A 23,642-nucleotide genomic window follows, 5' to 3' on the forward strand; every position below is an offset into this window, starting at 1 on the left:
AATAAGCTCTCTTTATTATTCATATTCATTCATACTACAGAGCTCAAATTCAGAATATTAATTAAAAACAAATATTTATTATTATAATAATTAATAATACATACTTAAGTTGGATCAGACAACATCATTATTAAAAAATAATATATATTAATCAAACATTTATATAAGGCATGTTACCATTTTTAATTAAGCTATAATAAAAATTACTTAATTGTCCATAATTATATGTAGTCGTCACTACGTATATGGTCAAAATTTACTACAATACTTATATCAATCCAATGAATATAAGTAAAAATGAAGAGAAAAAGTATTTGTTAACTACATATTTTTTAATTTTTTTTGATATATATAGTGATATTTTACTGAATATTTTATTATTATTCTTGATTTGATATAAATATATATATTTTTTTATAAATAGTAATGTATAATAAGGAAAATATGGGAAGGTTGCATGTTGATTTTTGTGTATATAAGGGTGGATTACATACACATTTACATCATTAAAGTGACATTGTGGCTTGAGATTTAGCTAGGCTGGCAAAAGGGGTAATGGCCATTCTCTTCAAGCCTCTTGTCCTTCTTGTTCTTCTTCTTTCTTTAACAGGTGACAACATCCCCTTTTTGTTAGCTCTTTTCAGTACTAATCTTTTTTCCCTTTTTATGGTGCAAATTTTGTGTCTTTTCATGAAGTAAGTTTTTTTTTATGCTATTGAGGTTAATGGGTTCTTTTGTTTTTGCTCTCTTATCTGGGATTTACGGTTCTTGGGTGAGGTAGTTGGGGTGGAGTTGGAATGCTGTTTTAGTTGTAAAGATTCAATTTTTATGTGTGTTGGGTTCTTGTTGTAGTTAGTGGGAATTATAGTATGGTATTGCTTGGGCTTTAATGGGTTCTCTTGCTTTTCTTCTCTTCTGGGATTTCTGGTTCTTGGATGAGGTAGTTGGTTGTGGGGGGTGGGGGGGAGCTAGAACTGCCATTTTAGTTAGCTCTAAAGATTCAATTTTTTTGGTGTTGGGTTCTTGTTTTAGTTAGTGGGAACTATAGTATTGTATTGCTTGGCCTTTAATGGGTTCTCTTGCTTTTCTTCTCTTCTGAGATTTCTGGTTCTTGGTTGAGCTAGTTGGTTTGGGGGTGGGGGGGAGCTGGAACTGCCATTTTAGTTATTAAGATTCAATTATTATTTTTTGGTGTTGGTTTCTTGTTTTAGATGGTGGGAACTATAGTATTGTATTGCTTGGCCATTTATGGGTTCTCTTGCAAAGATTCAATTTCTTACTTTTTTTTTTGTGTGTTGGTTTCTTGATTTACTTGGAGGGAATATGGAGTTCTTGGTGAAGTGTTCTGTCACCAGATTTAGTGAAGGTGGATTCTTGGTGGTAATGAATAGAGAATCTGTGTATATTTGTGGTTTATTCTGTTCAATTTATCGAAGCTGGAAATTGAAATTATCAGTAGAACTTGGTTATGATGATTTATTCTAGTTTCCCTAGTATATGTTGCTCGGACTCTCCAAGAATATTGACACACCTGTGTCCGATCCTCCAAAATGCATTGCTTTTGAAGCGTCTGAGCAACATAGCTCCCAGTGGGGAATGGTATCTTTTCCCATTGATTTCTGTTGATACATCCAACTTTCTTCTGGATAGGGTGTAAAAGTTCGGATTTTCAGAATTTTTGTTCTTTCTTAGTTTGTCATTTGTAAGTATCACTATATGACTATTTGATTGGGGAAAAAACAGAGTTTTGCTCTGATTTTCTGATTGTTAAATGCATGTGTTCAATTCATATATGTATTTTCCCACAAAGTATTCATTGTTATTTCAATTGTTTGATCAGATTTATTTGCCAGTACACTCGGTGTTGGAATTGGAATTAACTATGGCCAAATTGCGAATAATCTGCCAACACCCTCGCGAGTGTCGTTTCTCCTCAAATCCCTCAATGTTACGAGAGTAAAACTCTATGACGCTGATCCAAACGTGCTAAGCGCGTTTGCGAACTCGGATGTTGAATTTGTTATTGGACTTGGGAATGAGAACCTACAAAAAATGTCTGATCCCCAACAAGCTCAGGCTTGGATTCAACAGCATGTTCAACCTTACCATACTCAAACTAAAATCACTTGTATTACCATTGGTAACGAGGTCTTGACGGGGACTGATGAACAGCTAAAATCTTACCTCCTCCCAGCTATGCAGGGTGTATACCGTGCTCTTGTTAATCTTGGCCTTAGCAATGACATATATGTGGCACATCCTCACTCGGCTGGGATCTTGGAGAACTCTTTTCCGCCTTCCTCTGGTTCATTTCGACAAGATCTTAGTGAATACATTCATGGCATGCTCAATTTCCATGCCCAAACCAAGTCACCGTTCCTTATAAATTTCTATCCATTCTTTGCATACAAAGACAACCCCAACAAGGTTCCGCTTGATTATGTACTTTTCCAGCCTAATCAAGGTACAACCGACCCGATCACGAATTTAAAGTATGACAACATGTTGTATGCACAAATTGATGCAGTTCATTCAGCAATTAAGGCAATGGGCTACACAGACATTCCAGTTAAGGTTTCTGAAACTGGCTGGCCATCGAAGGGCGATCCAAATGAATTTGGAGCAACACCTGAAAACGCTGCACTATATAACAGTAATTTATTTCAGCGTATGCAGCAAAATCAAGGGACTCCAGCAAAGCCATCGGAGCCCATCGATGTTTACGTGTTTGCACTTTTTAACGAAAATTTGAAGCCTGGTCCAGCATCAGAGAGGAATTATGGCCTCTACTACCCTGATGGAACACCAGTTTATAACATTGGTTTACGAGGATTTCTTCCACGTATGGACTACTCAGCTGCTAAGAAAAATGTAAGAAATCTGTTATTTCTTGCTTCACCTGTCAGCTATTACCTTATTTTCATAGGTATCTTTTAATTATAGTTTTGGTAACTCCATAACTTGTTTTCATTATGTTGCTGAAATGTTGAATCTTGCATATTTTTGCCTTCCTAATGCCTATCCTTTTATTTTGTACAGGCGCTTTCTATTTCTGCTTTTCTTCTGCTGTTTCTGATTTTCTTGATACACTTCTGAACGTCGTACGATAGATCAAATATGGAGATTAGAGATGATTCAATTTTTTCAAGAACTTTTGCTGATAGATATTAAACTGTAAGAAGACTTTAAACCTCAAGTTTCTTTGAATTTTCTTGAATCAGTGTGATTTTGTTAGGGGCGTTTGAGGCCATTAGTTTTCATAGTATCTTATTGTCAGTTTCCTTTGTTTTTTTTCATAATTATGAGCTGGTCCTGAAATCCAGGTTGCTCGAACTTTCCAAAAGTGCTACCGCACCCATGTCGTATCCTCCAAAATTGCATTACTTTTTGAGGATCCGACACACACCCGGAGGCATTTTTGAAGAGTTTGAGCAACATAGCCTAAGATAACCATAGATAACCATGACTTTATATGTGCGGCGTCGAAGTTATTTTCGTTAATTTGCAGTTTTGTAAGTTAAAATCCCACCTTATGCAAGTTCTAATGGATTCTTGGGATTATAATATTCCATTGATGGTCAACTGTTGATCACCTACTTTCTAGTATACCTTCCATTGGATAATTTCTATATTGAAGATATGGTAATGTGTCTCATCAAGCCTTATCTTCCCACTAGCAATCATGCATATGAATCTGATTTTACAAAATTCCCATCATCTTCATGAAGACAAAAGTCCATATTGGTTTGCATATTGGTAAAGAAAGCCACCCTCTAAGTCTCATCTATCAACAAATTCCGAATAATACTGTTCCAATTTAAGTGTCTTACTTGTTTTTTTGGTCTGTACCAAAAAGAGCGACTCTTTCTATATTTAGTAAGTTTTTCAATTCCATCATTCTGCATGGCAAGTTTACTACCAAAAGATTTTCCTTTTATTTCTTAAACTTCGTGTCCAATTAAACTAAGACACTTAAATTGGGACTGAGGAGAGGGGGAGTATTGTCGAGTGGAAAGGCTCATTAGTAATTGTGTTTACTATTGAAGCCCTGTATCTGATTATGACTTCTTCTGGTCTCTTTCTTTTTATCATTATTTTCAAAAAGAATTTGTTGCATCAATCTGATGTGGAGCTGTCAATATTGGCGTCACCTATCGTCTGCTAGTCAATTCTAAGTTGCATTTCCTTATTTTCTTTTCTTTAAAATGAGTAGATAAACTTTGACAAATGGAAGAATCCACTTTGACATATTTCCCAACAAGAGTGCTTGGCTAATATTCCCACTGAATTTGATTCCTTAGTAGGCTGGATAAACCTTCACCACATCTAGTTAGTTATATGTAAACTAGTACAAACAATACTTTATACCGGGCCCCTTTATTTTTGATATGTAAAAGCAATGTCATTTGATCATTATCAAACTGACTCCAATCTTTTTCTGTTCGTGAAATCCCACAAGAGCTCCTTATGCATCTAATAGGCTAAGAATTAGATCAGAATCATTCTCGAATGAGTTTATCAGAAGGTGATCAATCCCTTGCTTGATTCTCCCGTGAGGGAAGGTCTAGTAATACAATTTTCTTCCTTCTTGATCATCGAAGCTTTATGTCGAATAACAAAAGAAGCTTCATTGCGAAGGTCCTATAACCTTGTGTTGTAGCATCGATACAAATAAAGTTCGTCTTTGGATGTCTCTAGACCTGCCTAAGTTCCATCTGAGGGCGGGGAGATTCCCCGCCTTCTATAGACGTGTAGTGAACTAGTGATAGCGATATGAAAAACAGGTTATAGAAACTAAAGACGGCGTTCAACATGTTTAACTATCATTGACAACTAATTTTCAAATTTGGCAGCTGAAATATTTGTTCTTATTATTATACTTTTCTGCAGATATTGATGGTTTTCTTAGTCTTGATTCAGTTAATCTAATAATTTGATTATTATTATTATTATTGCAGGTAGTCGAAAACGGCGTGGTTTTTTATTCTGTTTCACATTTACTAACTTGGCTGGGAAAATTGCTTATTGGAGTTGAAGGGTCATGATCAATATATACATTGTATTCATACCAACAAAACAAAACAAAAAAAATCATAGAATATAGATAAAATGTTTGTAAACTACTGATTCATTTACTAATTTTCTAATAAGAACAGAAAAGTTTGTCTGGCAATTGTTGTCATCCCATTATATTTTGAATTATAATAAGGGAAGTATAATTGTGCTGATTTTATGATTGATTATGACTTACTGCAAATTGTTATACTTGCTTTTTTCTTTTTTCTTTTTGTAAAAATATCAACTTGTAGTATAGTTGTAGCTTGTAGGGTCACTTGTAGTCTTAAAATGTTTGTTATTGTATTTTTTTTTCGGATGAATCCTCAAAAAAAAAAAATGATAAATTTTTACCAATAATTTTTTTGCTCAAAATTGAGTCAAGCTCAACTATCGCAAAACACTTACAAATTTAAGAAAACGCAAGTTGTTCCAACTCTATTTTTGTTTTATTTTTAGAAATTTCTTCTAACAACTCCTAATTAGGCGTTTTAATAATACCTCCTTCATCTCAAATTATTTCGTAATTTTTTAAAAAATTATATCAAAGTTTTTGTCAGTTTAGAAATTTAAAATAAAATTAATTTCTTTTTTTTTCATTTTATTTTTAATAATTAAAGTAAGGGTGTACATGGACCGAGTTGGTTCAGATTTTTTACAAACCAAACCAAACCATTTGTGTCAGGTTATTAAATCTATAAACCAAATCAAATGAATAAAAGTCGAGTTTTTCATAGTATCTAATAAAAAGCACAGAGCAGTGCTTCTTAAAAAGAGTTCTAGTACAAAATATCAACATATAAGATGGAGACAGAACACTGTTTGAAGTTTTAACTTTATAATATAACTTTATAAGATGAGCTTTTTTTGTATATTATTTAGATGAGTTTCTCAAGTCCAAATCTAAATGTAAGAAAGAAAAAAAAATTATGAAATTTTTTTAAAAAATATTTATAAATTATATTTTAATAATTTTTTTTATGTATAACATAATTTTAAAGTAGTATATCTATAATCGGGTCGGTTTGGATTCGATTTGACTTTTTTTAGTTAAAATCAAACCAACCCTATAATGATCGGTTTTTTTCCAAACACCAAACCAAGTCAAACCAAACCACTAGTTGGGTTTTTTTCTCGATTTGATTCGATTTGTCGGTTTGTTGCGGTTTATCGATTTGCCCTATACAACCCTAAATTAAAATATTATTTTTGAACACTACAAATAGCTGAATAGCGTAAATATTTAATGACGAGAGGTATAAAACATAAATAAAAATAAAATAATAAAAAAACCTTTCTAATTTGAGCATGAAATATTTTTAAAAGCTTAATATAGTCTCTTAAACTTGTTAGATATACTATTTAGATACTCAATTTAAGTCTTAATGAAGTGTTTTAATTAACCATTTTCAGTTCAAATTTTGATATCCTTTTATGCATTTTCTTTCCTTTATTAGATAATTATGCGATTAACTTAACTATTTAATAGACAAATAAAATTAGATACAATTTTTTCTTTTTCAAAATTTGAATAAAAGATGTCTCATTAAAGAAACATTTAGTAGAAGCTAACATGTTCAATTGAGACATGATTTGCGAACCTTTTTTTTGCGTTTTGTTTCTTGTTTGATATTTGATATTTATATTGAAGTCTGGTTAAATTTAGATTCGCATCGAATAGTCTCATATTAGGAAATAAAACTCTTCATAACAAAATCGACTCACCACGAGATTCAAATACAAAAAAGAGTATTTATCACTCTATTGCATTTTTATTGGTATGATTTACTTAATGACGAAAGATATTACTAAGAAACATGCATGATATTATATAATAACAAATAATAATATAATTTATTCAAATATTATATTTATTAAATAACGCATATATTATGAAATAGGTAACAAACATCAATCAAAGTGTTTCTATGGGCGGCAATTTCTTCATTCTTTGAAACTGTAAGAGTGAATTCTTTTGACCTGCCATTCCAGTGTCACTTGGGAGAGATGGATCGGTCGAAACAAGTAGATCCTCATGGCTTAGAAGCTTCACTCATTCAAATCATCAACTCCAACCATTCCTCATCTCTCAAGCTCCGTGAATCCACCGGTCAGTAACAAATACATAAATCCATTTGAATTTTGATATTTTTTTCAGCATTTGATTATGGGATTCTCGAATTTTAATGAATTGAGTTGTGGGTTCTCGAATTTTGTGAATTGGTTTCTGGGTTTCTCGAATTTTACAAAATTGGGATGTGGGTTTCTCGAATTTTACGAATTGGGTTTTGGGTTGCTCACGTTTTACCAATTGAGTTGTGGGTTTCTTGCATTTTACGAATTGGGTTTCTCGAATTTTACGAAATTGAGTTGTGGGTATCTGGAATTTTGATTCAGAGAAGGCGAAGAAGGATGCGATTCGCAGTGTGAGGCGGGTTTCGGAGCTGCTAGTAGATTCAGTGAATAGAGAAGTTCAAGAAGCTTTTGTAATGCAAAAGAGAATTGAAATGGAAATTCGCGCTTTAACTGCAAGCATTTTGCAATTTGGAAAGCAAACTGATCAATGGCTTGCTGCTTCACACTCCATCAATACTGCAATTAAGGTCAGTCCATAATGCTGTTTGTGTTTATGTTTTTTCAAGATTGAATATTTCTGATGAATGTGTAGCTTCTAGATATCACCATGTTCAAGTTCCGCTCAGTAGAAAATGCTAGGTGATTTCTTTCCGTCTATATATGTTTTGGTGGACAAAGTTAGTAGGTAGTTGGCCTGGTGGGAGGTAGTAGGTATTCGGTATGATACTCGAGATGTGCACAAGTTGATTCAGGATAAAATGTCGGTTTTCTTTTGTAGAACTAGGAAGTTCAGTTATAAAGCACCAGCTCCATCGCAAAAATGTTGGATCATATTCTAAACCTTTATTGTGAGGTTTAATTATGAATATGAAGCATGAAGTTAGATCAGTTTGCTCTGGTGTTTCGGGAAGTGTCTTGATCATTCTGATCCCATTCTCAGTGCAAAATGCGTTGAACTCTTGACTATCACACTATGTTGTTTCCAGTTTTCCAAGTATACAAAAATTCAAGATGCTCCCGTAGGGTCCTAGCATGTGTCTCTTCAGAAATATGGTTCAATACATTATCGTCAACCCACTGCCTAGTAAATCCACAAACTTGTCTATGCAACAGATTCCACTCTTCATCTTAAAGACTTGTTGATAAAATTTCTTAACATAGAGCAAATCTTCCATTTCCCTTCCAAATGACATAATTAACGCCATTCAAAGTAATCATTTTACTTGTGTTGACTTTCATCGTTTCTCCCAAAAAATAGTTATTGCAAACTAAAGCTCTGATACCAGTTTGTTGGGAAAACGCGGACTAACACAAAATATTCACAGTCAAAATAATGAGGATGAAATGAGAAAATAATAACACCAAGAATTTTACGTCGAAACCCTTTTAAAATAAGGCAAAAACCACGGGCCAAGAAGAATAACTGATATTACTATTTGAAAGAAATTTACACTGTGTCATTACAAGTACAATACTCAAAGTGACTCCTTTGATTTTTCACCTCACTAAAATATTGCTTACACTCTATTTTTCTTTTAATAGAATATTTTCATACACAGTCTATGAAATACGTCATTGCCCTTTGTATATAGTCTATGAAATACCTCATTACCCTTTCTATATTTTTCTTCTCTGTGGTGTATTGAACAAATGAGCTGATGAGCTCTTTTTATAGGGAAATATTGTCCATGATGATATCAATAGTGACATCAATGACCATAGAAAAATCAAACTTTGGTAGATCTCTTCTATGACTTACCCTTGCCAAATTAATACAACTTTGACAAAGTTGCCAAAGTTATAAGATTTGAAGGTTGCACTATGCAGCAAATATGGATCATTAATTTCCTAAATTATAGGGCTGGACCCTACAAATCTCCCCCTCTAGTCTCATGCACCTAAAGGAGGTATTTCCATCTTATATGACAAATAAATCTTCTTTTCATCTCCGAGACGAGTAATCCTCATGCCCAAAATTTGTTAAGCATGACCCAAGTCTTTCATAGCAAAAGACTTACACAACTCTTTCTTTAACTCATCAATCTTGAAAGTATTCCTGACTACAATTAACATATCATCCATATATAGCAAGAAAATGATAGAATCAACATTAGAATTTTTTGTACAAACACACAATGATCTAAGAAATTCTTCTTGTAGCCTTGCTCACACACAATGATTTGTCACAAAAAACGTATATTGAATGTGTACTGGCGCGCTTCAGCATGAAGAATGCTAAGCCTGTTAGCACACCTCTTGCTGGTCATAGAAGTTGAGCAAGAAGATGTGTTCTACAACTAGGGAGGAAAAAGAAAACATGGCCAGAGTTTCATATTCCTCCGTCGTCGGAAGTTTAATGTATTCGATAGTATGCTCTAGACCTGATATTGTTCACGCTGTTGGTGTTGTCAGTAGGTTTATCGACAATCTCGAAAAAGAGCATTGAGAAACTGGGAAGTGGATACTCAAGTATCAGAGAGGTAGCGCAAATGAATGCTTGTGTTTTGGAGCATCAAATCCACTCTTGAAAAGCTATACAGATGCTGATATGACAAGTAAACTTGGTAATAGAAAATCCACTACTGGATATTTGTTTACTTTTTCAAGGAGAGCTATATCATGGCAGTCAAAGTTGTAGAAATGTGTTGCACTGTCTACAATTGAAGCAGAGTATATTGCGGCTACTGAAGCTGGCAAAAAGATGATATGGCTCAAGCGATTTCCTCAAGAACTTGGATTGCTATAGATGGAGAATTTTGTCTAGTGTTCAGGGAAGCCTGAAGCAAAAAAAAGCAATAAGGCCCAGATTCACGCTTTAAGCGAAGCGCTTCATTGAAGTGAAGCGTAAGTTAAAAGAAAAAAGACCAAAATAAGAGCTCGTTTGGATTGGCTTATAAGTTGCTTATAAGCTATTTTCAGCTTTTTTGAGTGTTTTGCTAACCAACATAAAATCATTTTTTGCTTAAAATAAGCTCAAAAAAATAATTGAGTATGTTTGGCTTAGCTTATCTAAAGCAGCTTATAACTGAAAACAACTTATAAGCTAAAAAAAATAAATTGGGCTACCTTCGCTTATTTTTTTTAAGCTTATAAGCTGCATAAAATAAGTTAAGCCAAACAGACACTAAATAAAGACAATATATATACGCAAAATTTCAAATTAAAAACTCTAGATGTGTGAAAATCCAAGAGGAGTAGACCAGTAGTCAAATTAAACTGGGTCTCTTGAAATAAAAGGTCGCGGCTTTTTTTCCCCCTTCAATCAACCTTTTAAGACTTAAAAAAATATTATAGTGTCACTTCCTTTACTTCGCGCATCGTCACGCTTCAGCGCCTTTAGCCTTTGAAGCGGCCACTTCTTTTTACCTCCATCGCTTCTAGTTTGCGAAGCGTGATTGACTTGCATTGATTCGCTTTAGCGCTTTAAGCGATGAAGCGCTCGCTTTCCTGAACACTAATAGTTACAGTCAGAGTGCAATAGATTTGAGAAGGAACTCCATGTACCATCCAAGAACAAAACACATCGACGTCAGATATCATTGGATTCGTGAGCAAGTGGAGAGTGAATCATTTCACTCCAAAAAGATTCACAAAAGTGAAAATCCTGCGCATATGTTGACCAAGGTGATATCAAAAGACAAGTTTGAGTTATGCAAAGAACTTGTCGGCATGAGCTTTATCTGAGAAGGCAGAAATACCTCATTTTAGGGGCATGGGACTGGAGGGGGAGATTTTTGGGGTCCAGCCCCATAATTTAGGGAATTAATAGTCCACTTTTGCTACATATTGCAGCTTTTAAATTAAATCTTATAATTTTGGCAACTTTGTCAAAGTTGTATTAATTTGGCAAGAATAAGTCATAGAAGAGATCTACCAAAGATTGATTTTTCTATGGTCATTGATGTCGCTGCTGACATCATTATGAACCATTTTCCCTATAAAAAGAGCTCATTTGTTCAATACACCACAAAGAAGAAAAAATATAGAGAGAGCAGTCTATGTAAGAAAATAGTCTGTGAAAGAAAAATAGAGAGTGAACAATATTTTAGTGAGGTGGAAAATCAAAAAATGATTATTTCTTTTGAGTGTGTTATGGTCACTTTGAGTATTGTACTCGTGACTTTACTATAATAATATCATTTGCTCCTCTTGGCCTATGGTTTTTTTCCTTATTTAAAATGATTTCCACATAAAAATTTTGGTGTCATTATTTTTCCATTTTATCCCCATTATTTTGACTGAATATTTTGTGTTAGTTCCATTTTTCAAACACTCCTCCATTGTCAGACTTCAGATGGTAAAAGTATTGTTTACTGTTCTTCAGTAGTGAGTGTGCTTCACCTTATGCAGTTGAGATATTATTCATACATGCAATACTATCACATGCACAATTCACATAAAATAAAGAAGGTAAATTTCAGAATGCAAAGTCTGAAATTAAGAACGAAAACGGACACATAAATTTGGTGCCGTGCATAAATTTTCTTTTCGCGTATTCATCTCTTTTGAGGAAATTTTCAGCTGATCTCTTTGCCTATAAATAGGCATCCTCCATTTCAATTGAACATTATCCCCTCAACATTTTCTTCTTTTTAATAATAAAGTTATTCTGTGTGTGGCCTTGGAGAAGGCAAAATGGTTGAACCACATAGTAAGAAAAAAGAGATGAGATGATTTAAAATTTAGGAAGGGGATGCCTTTTATAGTCAGAGAGATCGGCTGAAAATTTCCTCTAAAATATGAATATGCAGAAAATTTCTATGCAGCACCCAATGTGTGTCGGTTTTCTTTATTTAGTTGTTTATTTGTCCGTCTTTTTTCTTTGAACTTTGCTGGTTTTTTCCCCTCGTACTTTCTTTAACTTTTCATTTTTCTACGCTTGGGTTTGTTTGCATCACAAGGTGGAAGTTTAGGTAGCTAATTAACTTAGCTATTAAGATTCTCCCGGGTATTAGATTTTGCTTTGATTGAATTTTGGCGAATTATAGTTGACCCCAACTGAAAATGAGCCTTGGAGCAATAGTTTCCACTAGTAAATTTGTCTCCTTGTGAGTTATAGGGCACATAATCAAGCCGTGGAATTAGCCATTAACATTTGCGTTAGGGTAGGCCTCCTACATCATACCCCTTAGGACGGACCTTCTCTTGGATCTTGCAAAAATGCAGGATGCTTCGTGCACTGACTTGTAATTTTTTTATAGCCGACCACAACTATATGAGGCTGAGGCATACTTTTTCTATAAAAATGAGATGCTTCTATGCAATGGAAACTGAGTTTTTTTCCATATTCTCTTCGTGTAATGTTATAATCCAATCTCGTAGAGACGTAGATGATATTACTCATATATACATTGTTGATATATGTAAGTTCAATGTTTTTGTTCTTTTTTTTTTTTGGCACAGGAAATTGGAGACTTTGAGAATTGGATGAAGACTATGGAGTTTGATTGTAAAAGTATTAATGCTGCAATCTGCAATATTCACCAAGAATGACATTTGTATGTGGTTTGTATCATGTCATTTAAACTCTTTGGCAGTGTGTACAGAATATTCTTTTTGCATGAATGATATGAAATTGCATTTATTTCTGAACAACTTGTATACTGCGTATCAGTTATTTCTTTTGAAAAACTACCAAATTGTCCACGTAAGGCTCTCTTACGTAAGGCTCTCTTACATTATGTAGGAGGTCACTGATAATTTGTGTTGGTGCTCTTTTATATTTTGCAATTTTTTTCCTTTTGACTTTGCTCAAAACGAAGCTATTGTATCGTTTGCCCTAGTGATGACCTTTTTTATCTTCACTTGCGGCTCACTAGTACACTCCTTATTGCTTTCGTGCTTGATGACTTCTGGTGAACAAATGAATGGGATCATTCCCTAACAAATGTTGTTCAATTTGTCCCTAAGAGTGAAATGAGTCATAGAAATCCACAATGCCTTTTACGAGCATAGCAATGCAGTGTTCATACTCGAGTTGTTCAAATCTCATAGATCTAAAAGGAGCTTGCCTTGGAATACAGTGAGGGAGCCGGAGCTGTTGAATTATTTCAGGTGATTACCCTGATTGTGATTTCTTCCTTAGATAGGTTATCCGTGAATGATAGAACCCAAGGAAAGAAAAGCATACAAGGATGTGGCGGACTTTGTCATCTCTTTTTGTTCACTACCAGAGGTGCTTAAGTGGCCATTATCCATGAGCTATCACACACTCTTTCAAGGGTGATTATTTTTCTTTAAAAAATAAAAAAAAAGGGTCTACCTTTGTCATATATTCCATACATCATGAGAAAGAATTATAAAAAGAGAGAAGATTTCGTCCATCAAGCGGAACATAAAGGAAGGAAAAAGAGGTAGTAAAAATCAAGACATACCAATACCACTAAGGTACAAAGTCTTGCTGCAGATGAAAAGTTTTATTTGCAGTAATACATGCAAACCATCTGAAATGAGAATATCAAGTTTTTTTCCTGCATCCCAAAGGCTATTGTAACTATACAAACCATATTTGAACAATACTTGCATTTTTATTATTATAGAATAAAGAGATGATCAGAACTTCAAAATACATATGAACAAGAATCAACATGAGAAGACTTGTACAGACAATTGTACATAAACAATGTCAAATCACACTACTGTTACACAATCCACTAAGAAATTCCCTCCAAAACCACCAAACGAACAATAAATGAAATAAAGAACTGAATTTCTAACATCCTAGTATGACACAATAAAAGGAAGGATCATGGCCATGAACTCATCATAGGTCAGTTTCGCCGAGCCAGTATAACGTGTGTCTTTCTCCTTAAACTTTTCGGTCAAGCCCTGAGAATTGCAAAAGAGAAGGACTCAGAGAAACTAGTATGAAGGCAAACACAAGTAGGTAGTATCACTGGTTACAAATACAAAAGGAATTCCAACAAGATGTGGGCAAATATGACCCTGAAGTTAAATTCCATCCAATGCAGTTCTTTTTAGAGGAAAATGCACATTATATCTGCAACTGGCTGCTCAGCCAAAAATATTTACAGCCTCTAAGCCAATATGCATATATTATACATTTCCCGGCTATTTTTTTTTTTGGGGTAGGAGGCTATTTATGTTTATTTCTCTTTATTTTTTTCTGATATGTAACCATAATTTATATTCAGAAAACTTGTCCTCAAAGTGGAATTCAATCCCCAGATCCCTATGATCAACTAACACCCTAATTTCGCAAAACGGAGAAGCTAAGGTGCAGAAACAAGGTGGAATTCCTGACAAGTATTTGAATTGATAAAATGAAGTTTTCGATTTTATAGCGTATCTTAAGCAATAAATAGCTTTAGGTTCAAATGTGCTAGCACCCTAATGTCAAACCATCGGAATGCAAACACGATGTGCCGGGACACCTAGGTGAATGGGTTGGGTAGGAACCACCACATATGTATGCATGATGCACCAAGATATTTAGCTAATCTTTACAGACGATGCTAGTTGGTCCACTCTAGAAGTGTACTCCCAAAACAAACTACATGCACCAGCTTTCAGTAATCAGAGAGCATAAGAGAAGTAGTTATGAGCTCAGTGACGTGTACAAGATATAGATTTTCAGCTTCAGCTCATTGTATTAGCTTTTTCAGATCAATAATTTCAGTTCGCAGTTAAGACTTTATTAGATATCATAACTTCTTAAAATTGGAGTTCTATTATCAGTTGAGGGTAGCCCACTAGGTGCTAGTCGTGACCTCTAATTTTGAGTTGTAACACTTTCTTTTAAACTCAGTATTATTAAGAAGTATAAGATTGCAAAGGCAACCTAGGTTAACACTTATAACTGTTAGTCTTCAAGTGAACAGAGGAGAAGTAAGTGAGTCTGAAGGGCTGAAGTGCAGGATTCACTTTTATAAGTGGGGGAGAGATGCAGGAAGAAATACATTGAAGCCAGGCAGATGAATAAAGAAAGATATTAAGGAATGTTTATAGAAAGAGATCAGTTGTATTACCTTCACAACCATCCCACACCTGCATCATAAAAACATAAAGTTCAGAACACAGTCAACTTGAGAACCTATCTACTTAATGAAAAGGTTATTGCTGTATCGACTTACTCGACAAAACTATCAAAACATAGCTCAGGCCTCCGACCACTTCCATCAGTATATCTGGAAATCAAAACTTCAAGAACAGACGGTGGCACCATGTATCCAAGACTGTAGAGAGCATCCCTTAGTTCTGTTGCATCAATCTTCCCACTTCGATCTCTGTCAAATCTCTCAAAAATGGCCTGCAAACAAGAGGATAAATGTCAGAGACATTAACTAAAACTTGAAAAGTGGCAAAGATGATTTCGGAAACAAAATATGAATGGCTATGGTAGGGTGTGAGAGACATATAACCACTAGATGAATGAAAGGTAAAGTTTCATTGCTATGCACCAAGAAGGTGCCAATATGCACGGCAAAAAAGGATTCCTAATTCAAACATCAGTGAAGAGTTTAGCAAGTCTACAGAAATATTTACATTATGAGCATCTTTCAAGTAACACCATGAGTACAAGAACTGTAAAGATTTAAATTATACGCATGGTAAAGATGAACATCTGTTCTCAAGACATCTATAATATCTCTCTCTCCAAATTATCCAAAATGTTTACCAATCACTTTCTATACTACATTAGTTTCACTAACTAATGTTCCATAGGCCGAAAACTAAAAAAATACCCCCAGGACAAGGCCATATTGAGCTGCATATCATTTATTCTGTATCATTCTCTACCCCTCTTCTCCCATCTGCTTCCACCTTCCTATCTTCTACAGCCTGATCTTCCTCATGCCAACCGCCATTTTAAAGTTTTTTTTTTTTTTTGGTTTCTGATAGAGGATTTGAAATCTAATTTCTTGAATGCTATCCTTACAATTAAAAACTAAAGCAGAAAAGGGTGAACAATTGCCTACCCTCCATTGACCAAGACAGCTCCATAGTGCAGCAAATTCCTTTGGTCCTGTTCAGCAATACAAGGCAAAGCTTAGGCAAATAAGAAATAGCAATAACAAAATTAGATAGCAATGTCATATAACAAAAATCCACAATATTTCAAAAGCAAACCAAAACACTAGCTATATAATCTAATCATCAATTCTTATCAGAACAAGAAGATCACCATTGCCAATTAACACTACATTGATTAGCCTATATAGCAAAACCCAAAGAACTAATATTCAAGAAATGATTAAAATTGAGCTAAACACATCTATATAAAGAACCCCACAACCAAAATCACAGCAAAAACGTTTTTTTTTTCCTTTCCAAACTCACCAATTCTTGGAAAATACTCAGATGGATTCTTGAAAAGAAAGATTAGCAAACGAATAGTTCTAAGACTAAACTTCTGGTAACCCGATGAAAGAGCTTGTTGTAGCTCTTTCTCTTCAACAAACCCACTACGGTCCCTATCTACCATCTGAAAACTCTGAATAACTTGTGGGTCTGTTCCAGGAGGAAAAGAAGAAGCATAATTTGGAGGATTCTGGTAATACCCATAAGAAGAAACAGGTCCATAACCAGTTGATTGTTGGTGAGATTGATGAGGGTAATTTGAGTAATTTGCAGAAGAGGAAGAAGGAGGATGATATGGGTGGGCTATTGGTGGCTCATTGGGGTCGGTAAGTGGCGGCGCAGAAGGAGAAAACGATGAATTGTTGCCGTAGGAAGACATTGTTGTTCGGTGATGAATACTGGAAATGGAGGTTCAAGATTGTCATATATACTGTATTTGGATTGATTGTATTACTTAATGTCATATATATATATATATATATATATATATATATATATATAAATATAATTTGAATAATAAACTTACGAAAGCATGATGCCGTAAAACTACTATGAAAAAAGTAGGGCAATGGATAAAACATAATTATTAAATAATAAATAAAGATAAAATAAGAAGAAAATATTAAAATAACGAATCGATTACACTAAATTAATCGATATACAATAGGTCTTTTCGTTATTTTCTAATAATGGCTTTAAATGATACAATACAATAAAATTCAAATAATAGTGAAAAAAATTGTATTTAAATTTATAATACAATGGATAACAAGCATCCAAACAAGGTTTAAGGAACGGTTTGACCATGAAAACTGTAAAATTTGAATAAATTGGTTTTTCTTTTGAGATAATGATAAAAAAAAATACACATCTAAATATCACGTGTTTTTTAATTTTTAACTGTAGTGTTCATTTTTTTAAACTTGAGCTATTACTACCTATTTATCAAGGCATATCTTAACTATGGATTGTTCTCAATTCATACTCGAATGTTGGTGATATTGCAGATAGAAAAATGAAATAACTGATAATTGTGATGTGTTTTGATAAATAGTTGAAAGTGAATATCTAATGGTTCATATATAAAACTCGTAAAATCGTGATACTAGGTGATATTTAACCACGAATATATTCAATGGGATTCAGTTGAACATACTAATGCGTGTGCGCGTCTTGTTGTATTGACATCTTGACATGGTCATTATTTGAGTCAATGACGAAAACTTTGTGCATTTGCCGAGCAAGTGCACTTCCATTTGGCTTTTGATTCTTGGCACTATGACAGAACAAGCAAGTGTGCCAAGATATAACTTGGGATGGACATGGTATGATATAGTATTTAAAATTTCGATTCGGTAATTTTGGTATTCAGCTTTTAAATATACTATATCATTATCATGATCAGGGCGGAGCTAGAGGAGTGGAAGAGGGTTCATCTGAATACCATTCGCCAGAAAATCACATCATATATAGCAAGTCTTTTTTTCTTTAATACATATACAGTAGATGACAAATCTCCTTTTCCACAACTGTTGATAACATAATACCAAAGTACCAATAGAAGCTACAGTCAAAAAAGTTCTACACTGAGAGATATTCGATGACACTGAACCAACCTAACTTGACATTGAAGATGACAGGTTAGTAAATTACTCAGTGTCTCTACATTTCTGCTTCTGTCAAAGTTGCTCCACTCGTAGGCATAATGTTGAGAACTTCAACATGATTTGTCAAGACTCAAGTCTATGGGATCAACAACTCTTACGCCGCGAAAAGAATTCTACAAACCTGAAAAAGGCACTAGGCAAATAAGAAAAAAATCAAACAAAGAAAAGAGTTCCAAAGACTTGGAGATAAGCTAAAAATTTATCAGTGAACATTCAAAAGAACAGACAGAAACTCATCAAAGAAAACGAGTATGATTCGATATGTATACCTACAAAGCGAAGTAAAACATTGGACAGGACAACCCACCTTGCTAAAACAAACATGTCAATGAACCGGCTGGACGAGCTAGCAAAGATAGATGAAAATTTACTCTCTGACAATAGAGTCCTTTTCAGGGTTGTATTAACCAGACATTTTACAAAGTTTTTGAAAATGTGAAATTTCACAATCACCTCATTGATTATTTTGTTTATTTGCTCAATTGTTTCTACATTCAGGAAATCAGATTGGTTTACAAAATCTAAAAAACTAACAGTGACAGAACACGAGAGAGATGTGTTGGATATATAAGAAAACAATCTTCTAAAGCAAACAATATCACTAGTAGTAGTGGAAAAGGTTGATAAGGGAAAAGAACCGCTCCACACAAAATGCAAGATATATAAGAAAACAAGCCTTGACCCTAGCGACACATTTTAAAGTCATGGGGTTTAGACCCAAAGCGAGCAGTATTACTAGTGGATAAGGTTGTCAACATATGGTATAAGAAGCACTCCGCATGTAACTTTGGACAATGGTAGGACAAATCTCAACGCAGATATATGTTGAGTCCTAAAGAGAGTGTATGTAACATCCTAGACAAATTTCATATTAATAAAACAAGATAAGGAAACAAATCGTGGACCCTAATAACATGATTTAAAGTCATGTAGATTTATAATCAAAGCAACAATATTAGCGGCAAATTGGACTGTTACAGTATTTGATTAATTGTCTTCCTTAAAGAGGTTATGTTTGGTGTTTCCTTAGAGGAGACAGGTTAAGGAAACAAATCGTGGACCCTAATAACATGATTTAAAGTCATGTAGATTTATAATCAAAGCAACAATATTAGCGGCAAATTGGACTGTTACAGTATTTGATTAATTGTCTTCCTTAAAGAGGTTATGTTTGGTGTTTCCTTAGAGGAGACAGGTTGCTTTTTCTGGTGAAGGAAGGTAGAAGGAGAAAAAGAAGCTGCAACATGAAAATCCAACTAGTAATTGTTTGTAAGGGCAACCTCATTAGTTATTAGTTAACTTAAAATAAAGCACATCTCGGTATCTTAATTTTCTCCAGAGTAGAGTCTTACCAAAAGCTGTCATGTGCATTTGCTATCTTCCGAGGTAAACATGCTTTTCGTGTATATAGCAGGTTTTGAGCAGCTTCACAGGACGTATTCTTGTGAAATGATCAACCTTTCCTTGATTTACTTTTTACCCTGTTCATCAAATATTCACCCAACCTAGCGCCAGCCTCCACTATTCTCGTTTCAGGTTTTATCTCAGCTCTAATAAGTTCCTCCAAGATATTCCCAATTTTTTCAGCAGTATCCCATTCCAAGATCCTGGATATGATTACTTCCCATGTATCTGTATGTAGGGGTTCACCGTGCCTCAAAATACTCCCCACTACTCCATAAGCTTCCTCAATTTTACCTAGGTTGCAGAAACCTTTCACAACTGCATGAACAACAGAAAAATGTGGAGAGAACCCTTTTGACATCATTTCCACCATGTAAGTCTTAGCCTCATCGTACATTCCCTGATCGCTTAGACCCCCAACTAATGACCTATATGAAACCAAATTGGGAATACACCCATTTGATGGCATGTCCTCGAGGATTTTACAGGCATCAGCAGCACGACCTTCTCTACAGAACCCCAGAATTACTGTATTGTAATGGATAATGTCAGGATTGCAACCCTTTACTTTCATTCTGCAAAGAAGCTTGTAAGCCTCCTTAAATTTCTTTTTCCGACACAAGCTGTTCAATAGAGTACTATAACTTAAAGCATCGGGAACAAAACCTTTATTCAACATGTCCTCCAGCAAGTCAACAGCTGTATTCACTTGACTTTTTCGGCACAAACCCTGCATCAGAATCCTATATGACTCTACATTAGGACTGATGTCTCTCTTAAACATTTGATTAAACAGCGAGTATGCAATACTTAAATCATCATTCAAACAGAACGCCCGCATTAGAATGTTGTAGGACTCAGTGTTGGCCAAGACTCCGTATGTATGTGCAGATCTGAAGAGATCAAATGCAGGGCGAAGAAAGTTCCGGTGAGTTACGAGGATTTCAAGAATGAGGTTGAGATGCTTCGGAAGGGGCTTCATATTGAATTCCAGGATAGTATAGAAAGTTTTAAGGGCTTTGTCAGGTAGGCCAGCATCACCATAGATTTGGATGATGTGCGAAAAAAGAGATGGGGAGACGGAATAATGCTGCGACTTGAGGGAAGTGAGGATGGACTGCATGAGGGAGAACTGGCGGGAACGGCCAAGCTTGAGGATGAGGGTGTGGAAAGTGGCATAGTAGTGCTGAAAATTGGGTTCTCGTGAGGCTAAATCAAAAATTTCTTTAGCAAGGAGCGGATCTGATTGGGAGGCAATAAGCTTCTGGATTCGAGCTGGAGAGCCAATAGACGGTCCCTGGTTCGTGTTCTGTTTATGTTCTTCATCTGCTTGTCTCCATTTTCTATCTTGCTCGGACTGTTGTGTATGATAATGACATTTAAAATTGTACCAGACAGACAGTGACTCGGCCTTTGACAGCCAAGAGGAAGAACAACTGATCATGGACAAGAGGTCTTTGGAGCTGAAGTGATGTGAAAGAAGTCTCATTTTCCTTGAGTCATCAAGCTCTTACTTCTTTACTTACTACTAGCCTTAGTAGCCAATACTTCCATGCAACGGCACTCCAGAAAGCAAATAAGTGTTGTGTTTGCAGGATGCAAACAAGACTGCCTAGTGAACTGGATACAACAAACAATTACACCACAGTTGCAACAATGATAAGAGACGTAGACAAATAATAGTAACAACAATAAACAATTACACCACAGTTGCAACAATGATAGGAGACATAGACGAATAATGGTAACAACAATAATCAGTAAAGATGAAGTCAAAAACTCACACAAACAGAAAAAAACTAAACTAAGCTTGATGAATCGTGCTTGAGTAAGCTAAAAATGTTAATAATAATCAAGAAACTGAGTATCAAGTATCATTGGCTCACTGCTTTAGCTCCAATAGCAGAGGGACTTACTCAAACGAGCCCCAGACTCCAAGTATCGTTAAGGAGATAAGTTATACTAATGCTAGGTAAATCTTCCTACAGAAGAAGAGTAGAGTCTTCCCCTCTGAACATTTTTTTAACATAACAGCATGCACATATCGATAATTTGATTTTGCTCTGCATATTACTCAAAGCCCAAACTTTTCTGAGATAACTGTCCCCACTTCACACATGAAAATTTCTCTTGTTTTAACACCATTCATGTTTGCATTTGCACATTTTGTACATTGAAATATGATACCCATACAGCCATGAGAGAGTTCATGCAAAAATTCAGTAACAATGATATAGTTCTTAAGGAATTTTGAAGAGGAAGACTCAACGTGGCCTGGTGCAAAATTAGAAAGCCAGAAGTGATGGATGCCTACAAGGAAAAGGAAAAACAAGAGCTAATTATATCTATTGTTTCCTCCAATTTTTCATCCGATTGTTCCTTTACTTAATTCAAAAGCTGCGCTTACCACCTTCTAATTGTTTTTCTTTGTCTAACTAGTAGAATCAGTTGAGCTTGTTAATAAACCCCTCAAATTGAATTACCTTTTAGAAAGAGGGTAAGGATATCGATGCACAAAAAGTTAGGAGACTACATTATAAAAGGAGGGTGGTAAGGACACTGATACACAGAGTTAGGAGAATTATTTTTTAATCAAAATTTAGAAGGTGATAAACTGATACAAGAGCGACTTTCAACAGCTACAATTTCTACGCCTCAATCATAAGCTAGTAGCTAGGGATCTATACTAGAGTAACTTCAAAACAGAAGGAAAACAAGGACATACATGAAAGTTATTTACTCTCTGTTATTTGTTTCTCCTTCTTTTTTCTAGAGAAATGATTGTGGTTCAATAAACTCTTACTTTTCTTTATCTTACTTAGGACTGATGTACCCGGCATCCAAATATGTTATTAATTGAGTTATTGCATTCTAAAGGTTACTTGTGTGAATTGCTCAAATGTCAAACAGAGATATGGCCTTCCTGGAGAGACACAAAATTTACACCATGGCATAGAGATCAATTTGGATATCAGAGGCATCACCAAATCATCCTAGAAGAGAAAAAACAAAACTTTTTGAAGTAAACATTTTGTCTAGCACCTAACATGCATGTTTACAACAACAATAACATACCCACCATAATCCCACAAGTGAGGTCAGAGAGGGTGGTGTGTAGGCAGCCTTGCCCTAACATGCATGTTTTAGTTGGACCCAAATCCACCTTTCATCAAAGATAAAAACTTCAGACCAATTGGGCATCTTTGTTGCCTAAGCCTGTGGGAACTCTGAAGTAAATATTTTGTCTAACACCTAATGTAAATGTGTTAAATAAACATAATCCATTTTCATCAAAGATTAAAATTTTAGACCAACTGAGGCATCTTTGTTACTAACTTTGAAATAAACATTTTGACTAACACCTAAACATGAATACCAGCAGCCAAATTTGTGGTGGTCTAGTGGTGAGTTGAGAACCATGAGGTCTCAGGTTCACATTCCAGCAAAGACAAAAAACACCCGTTAATTTCTTTCCATCCGTCCTATAATCTTGGTGGAGAGCGTTAGCTGGTACCTGCGCGTGCAAGCCAGCCCGTACACCGCGATTATCAAAAAAGTAAAATAATAAAGAACCAAATCCACCTTTCATCCAAGATTAGAACTTTAGGTCAATTGGGCATCTTTTTTGCCTAAGCCTGTGTGAAATCTGAAGTAAACATTTGGTCAAACACCTAATATGCATATGTTTCAATTAGACCCAAACCAACCTTTTATCAAAGATTAAAACTTTAGACATCTTTGTTGCCTAAGCCTGTGTGAACTCTGAAGTAAACATTTTGTCTAACATCTGCATTAATAAAGAACCAAATCCATTTTCACCAAAGATTAAAACTTTTAGACCAATTGGGCATCTTTTGTTCGTTCTCTGCCTAACTCTGTGCATACACATCTTTAAGCTAAGCAAAAAGCTTACACGAAGAAGGAGAAGTGAAGAAATATTTCTTACAAAATTGATGATTGGTACAGATAGAGAGGAGACTCCCACAGGTTTGTTTGCGGAAGCCAGAGAGTAGAATCTCAGGGCCAAGCGGGTATACTACTATGTGTATATTACATGACACAAGACAAATTGATTTGATCAAATTGTTATTAGAATGCGTGCGTTTACTGATATAATTT

At 34.9% G+C, this 23,642-nt stretch overlaps 4 protein-coding genes across 6 annotated transcripts; 2 read left to right on the forward strand and 2 right to left on the reverse strand.

The window, feature by feature from the left end:
• Nucleotides 1-475: 475 nt before the first annotated feature.
• Nucleotides 476-5,236, forward strand: LOC129902612 (glucan endo-1,3-beta-glucosidase 14). Of its 2 annotated transcripts, XR_008770120.1 has the most exons (4): nucleotides 476-610; nucleotides 1,841-2,871; nucleotides 3,040-3,174; nucleotides 4,959-5,236. XR_008770120.1 is itself a non-coding variant. In XM_055977944.1 (3 exons), exons 1-3 carry the CDS (start codon nucleotides 556-558, stop codon nucleotides 5,043-5,045), a joined length of 1,173 nt encoding a protein of 390 aa, XP_055833919.1. In that variant the 5' UTR covers nucleotides 476-555; the 3' UTR covers nucleotides 5,046-5,236. The 2 variants fall into 2 exon arrangements, 1 of the variants encoding a protein (XP_055833919.1); XM_055977944.1 differs by lacking the exon at nucleotides 3,040-3,174.
• Nucleotides 5,237-6,950: 1,714 nt separating this feature from the next.
• LOC129904436 (biogenesis of lysosome-related organelles complex 1 subunit 1) lies at nucleotides 6,951-12,777 on the forward strand. The gene is made up of 3 exons (XM_055980009.1): nucleotides 6,951-7,165; nucleotides 7,453-7,658; nucleotides 12,535-12,777. The coding sequence occupies exons 1-3, from the start codon at nucleotides 7,063-7,065 to the stop codon at nucleotides 12,622-12,624; spliced, it is 399 nt and encodes a 132-aa protein (XP_055835984.1). The 5' UTR covers nucleotides 6,951-7,062; the 3' UTR covers nucleotides 12,625-12,777.
• An 861-nt stretch (nucleotides 12,778-13,638) lies between these two features.
• LOC129904176 (probable calcium-binding protein CML48) lies at nucleotides 13,639-16,897 on the reverse strand. The gene is made up of 5 exons (XM_055979719.1): nucleotides 16,432-16,897; nucleotides 16,071-16,117; nucleotides 15,225-15,400; nucleotides 15,120-15,138; nucleotides 13,639-13,959 (listed from the first exon to the last, which is right to left on the reverse strand). The coding sequence occupies exons 1-5, from the start codon at nucleotides 16,829-16,831 to the stop codon at nucleotides 13,852-13,854; spliced, it is 750 nt and encodes a 249-aa protein (XP_055835694.1). The 5' UTR covers nucleotides 16,832-16,897; the 3' UTR covers nucleotides 13,639-13,851.
• Nucleotides 16,898-17,898: 1,001 nt separating this feature from the next.
• On the reverse strand, nucleotides 17,899-23,576 carry LOC129904368 (pentatricopeptide repeat-containing protein At4g01400, mitochondrial). 2 transcript variants are annotated; one of them, XM_055979933.1, is made up of 3 exons: nucleotides 23,470-23,576; nucleotides 19,472-21,143; nucleotides 17,899-18,240 (listed from the first exon to the last, which is right to left on the reverse strand). In XM_055979933.1, the coding sequence occupies exon 2, from the start codon at nucleotides 21,010-21,012 to the stop codon at nucleotides 19,573-19,575; it is 1,440 nt and encodes a 479-aa protein (XP_055835908.1). In that variant the 5' UTR covers nucleotides 21,013-21,143; nucleotides 23,470-23,576; the 3' UTR covers nucleotides 17,899-18,240; nucleotides 19,472-19,572. The 2 variants fall into 2 exon arrangements, with proteins under 2 accessions (XP_055835908.1, XP_055835907.1); XM_055979932.1 differs by having other exon boundaries at nucleotides 17,899-18,252.
• Nucleotides 23,577-23,642: the final 66 nt, after the last annotated feature.

This window comes from Solanum dulcamara, chromosome 9 (assembly GCF_947179165.1).
Source record: "Solanum dulcamara chromosome 9, daSolDulc1.2, whole genome shotgun sequence".
Taxonomy (NCBI): domain Eukaryota; kingdom Viridiplantae; phylum Streptophyta; class Magnoliopsida; order Solanales; family Solanaceae; genus Solanum; species Solanum dulcamara.

Coding starts and splice junctions, on each gene's coding strand:
- LOC129904436 (XM_055980009.1), top strand. CDS start 7,063: ATGGATCGGTCGAAACAAGTAGATCCTCATGGCTTAGAAGCTTCACTC. Junction 7,166..7,452: donor CAAGCTCCGTGAATCCACCG/GTCAGTAACAAA, acceptor ATTTTGATTCAG/AGAAGGCGAAGAAGGATGCG. Junction 7,659..12,534: donor CCATCAATACTGCAATTAAG/GTCAGTCCATAA, acceptor TTTTTGGCACAG/GAAATTGGAGACTTTGAGAA.
- LOC129904368 (XM_055979933.1), bottom strand. CDS start 21,012: ATGAGACTTCTTTCACATCACTTCAGCTCCAAAGACCTCTTGTCCATG.
- LOC129904176 (XM_055979719.1), bottom strand. CDS start 16,831: ATGTCTTCCTACGGCAACAATTCATCGTTTTCTCCTTCTGCGCCGCCA. Junction 16,118..16,431: donor TGAGTATTTTCCAAGAATTG/GTGAGTTTGGAA, acceptor ATTGCTGAACAG/GACCAAAGGAATTTGCTGCA. Junction 15,401..16,070: donor GCTGTCTTGGTCAATGGAGG/GTAGGCAATTGT, acceptor TCTTGTTTGCAG/GCCATTTTTGAGAGATTTGA.
- LOC129902612 (XM_055977944.1), top strand. CDS start 556: ATGGCCATTCTCTTCAAGCCTCTTGTCCTTCTTGTTCTTCTTCTTTCT. Junction 611..1,840: donor TCTTCTTCTTTCTTTAACAG/GTGACAACATCC, acceptor TTGTTTGATCAG/ATTTATTTGCCAGTACACTC. Junction 2,872..4,958: donor ACTCAGCTGCTAAGAAAAAT/GTAAGAAATCTG, acceptor TTATTATTGCAG/GTAGTCGAAAACGGCGTGGT.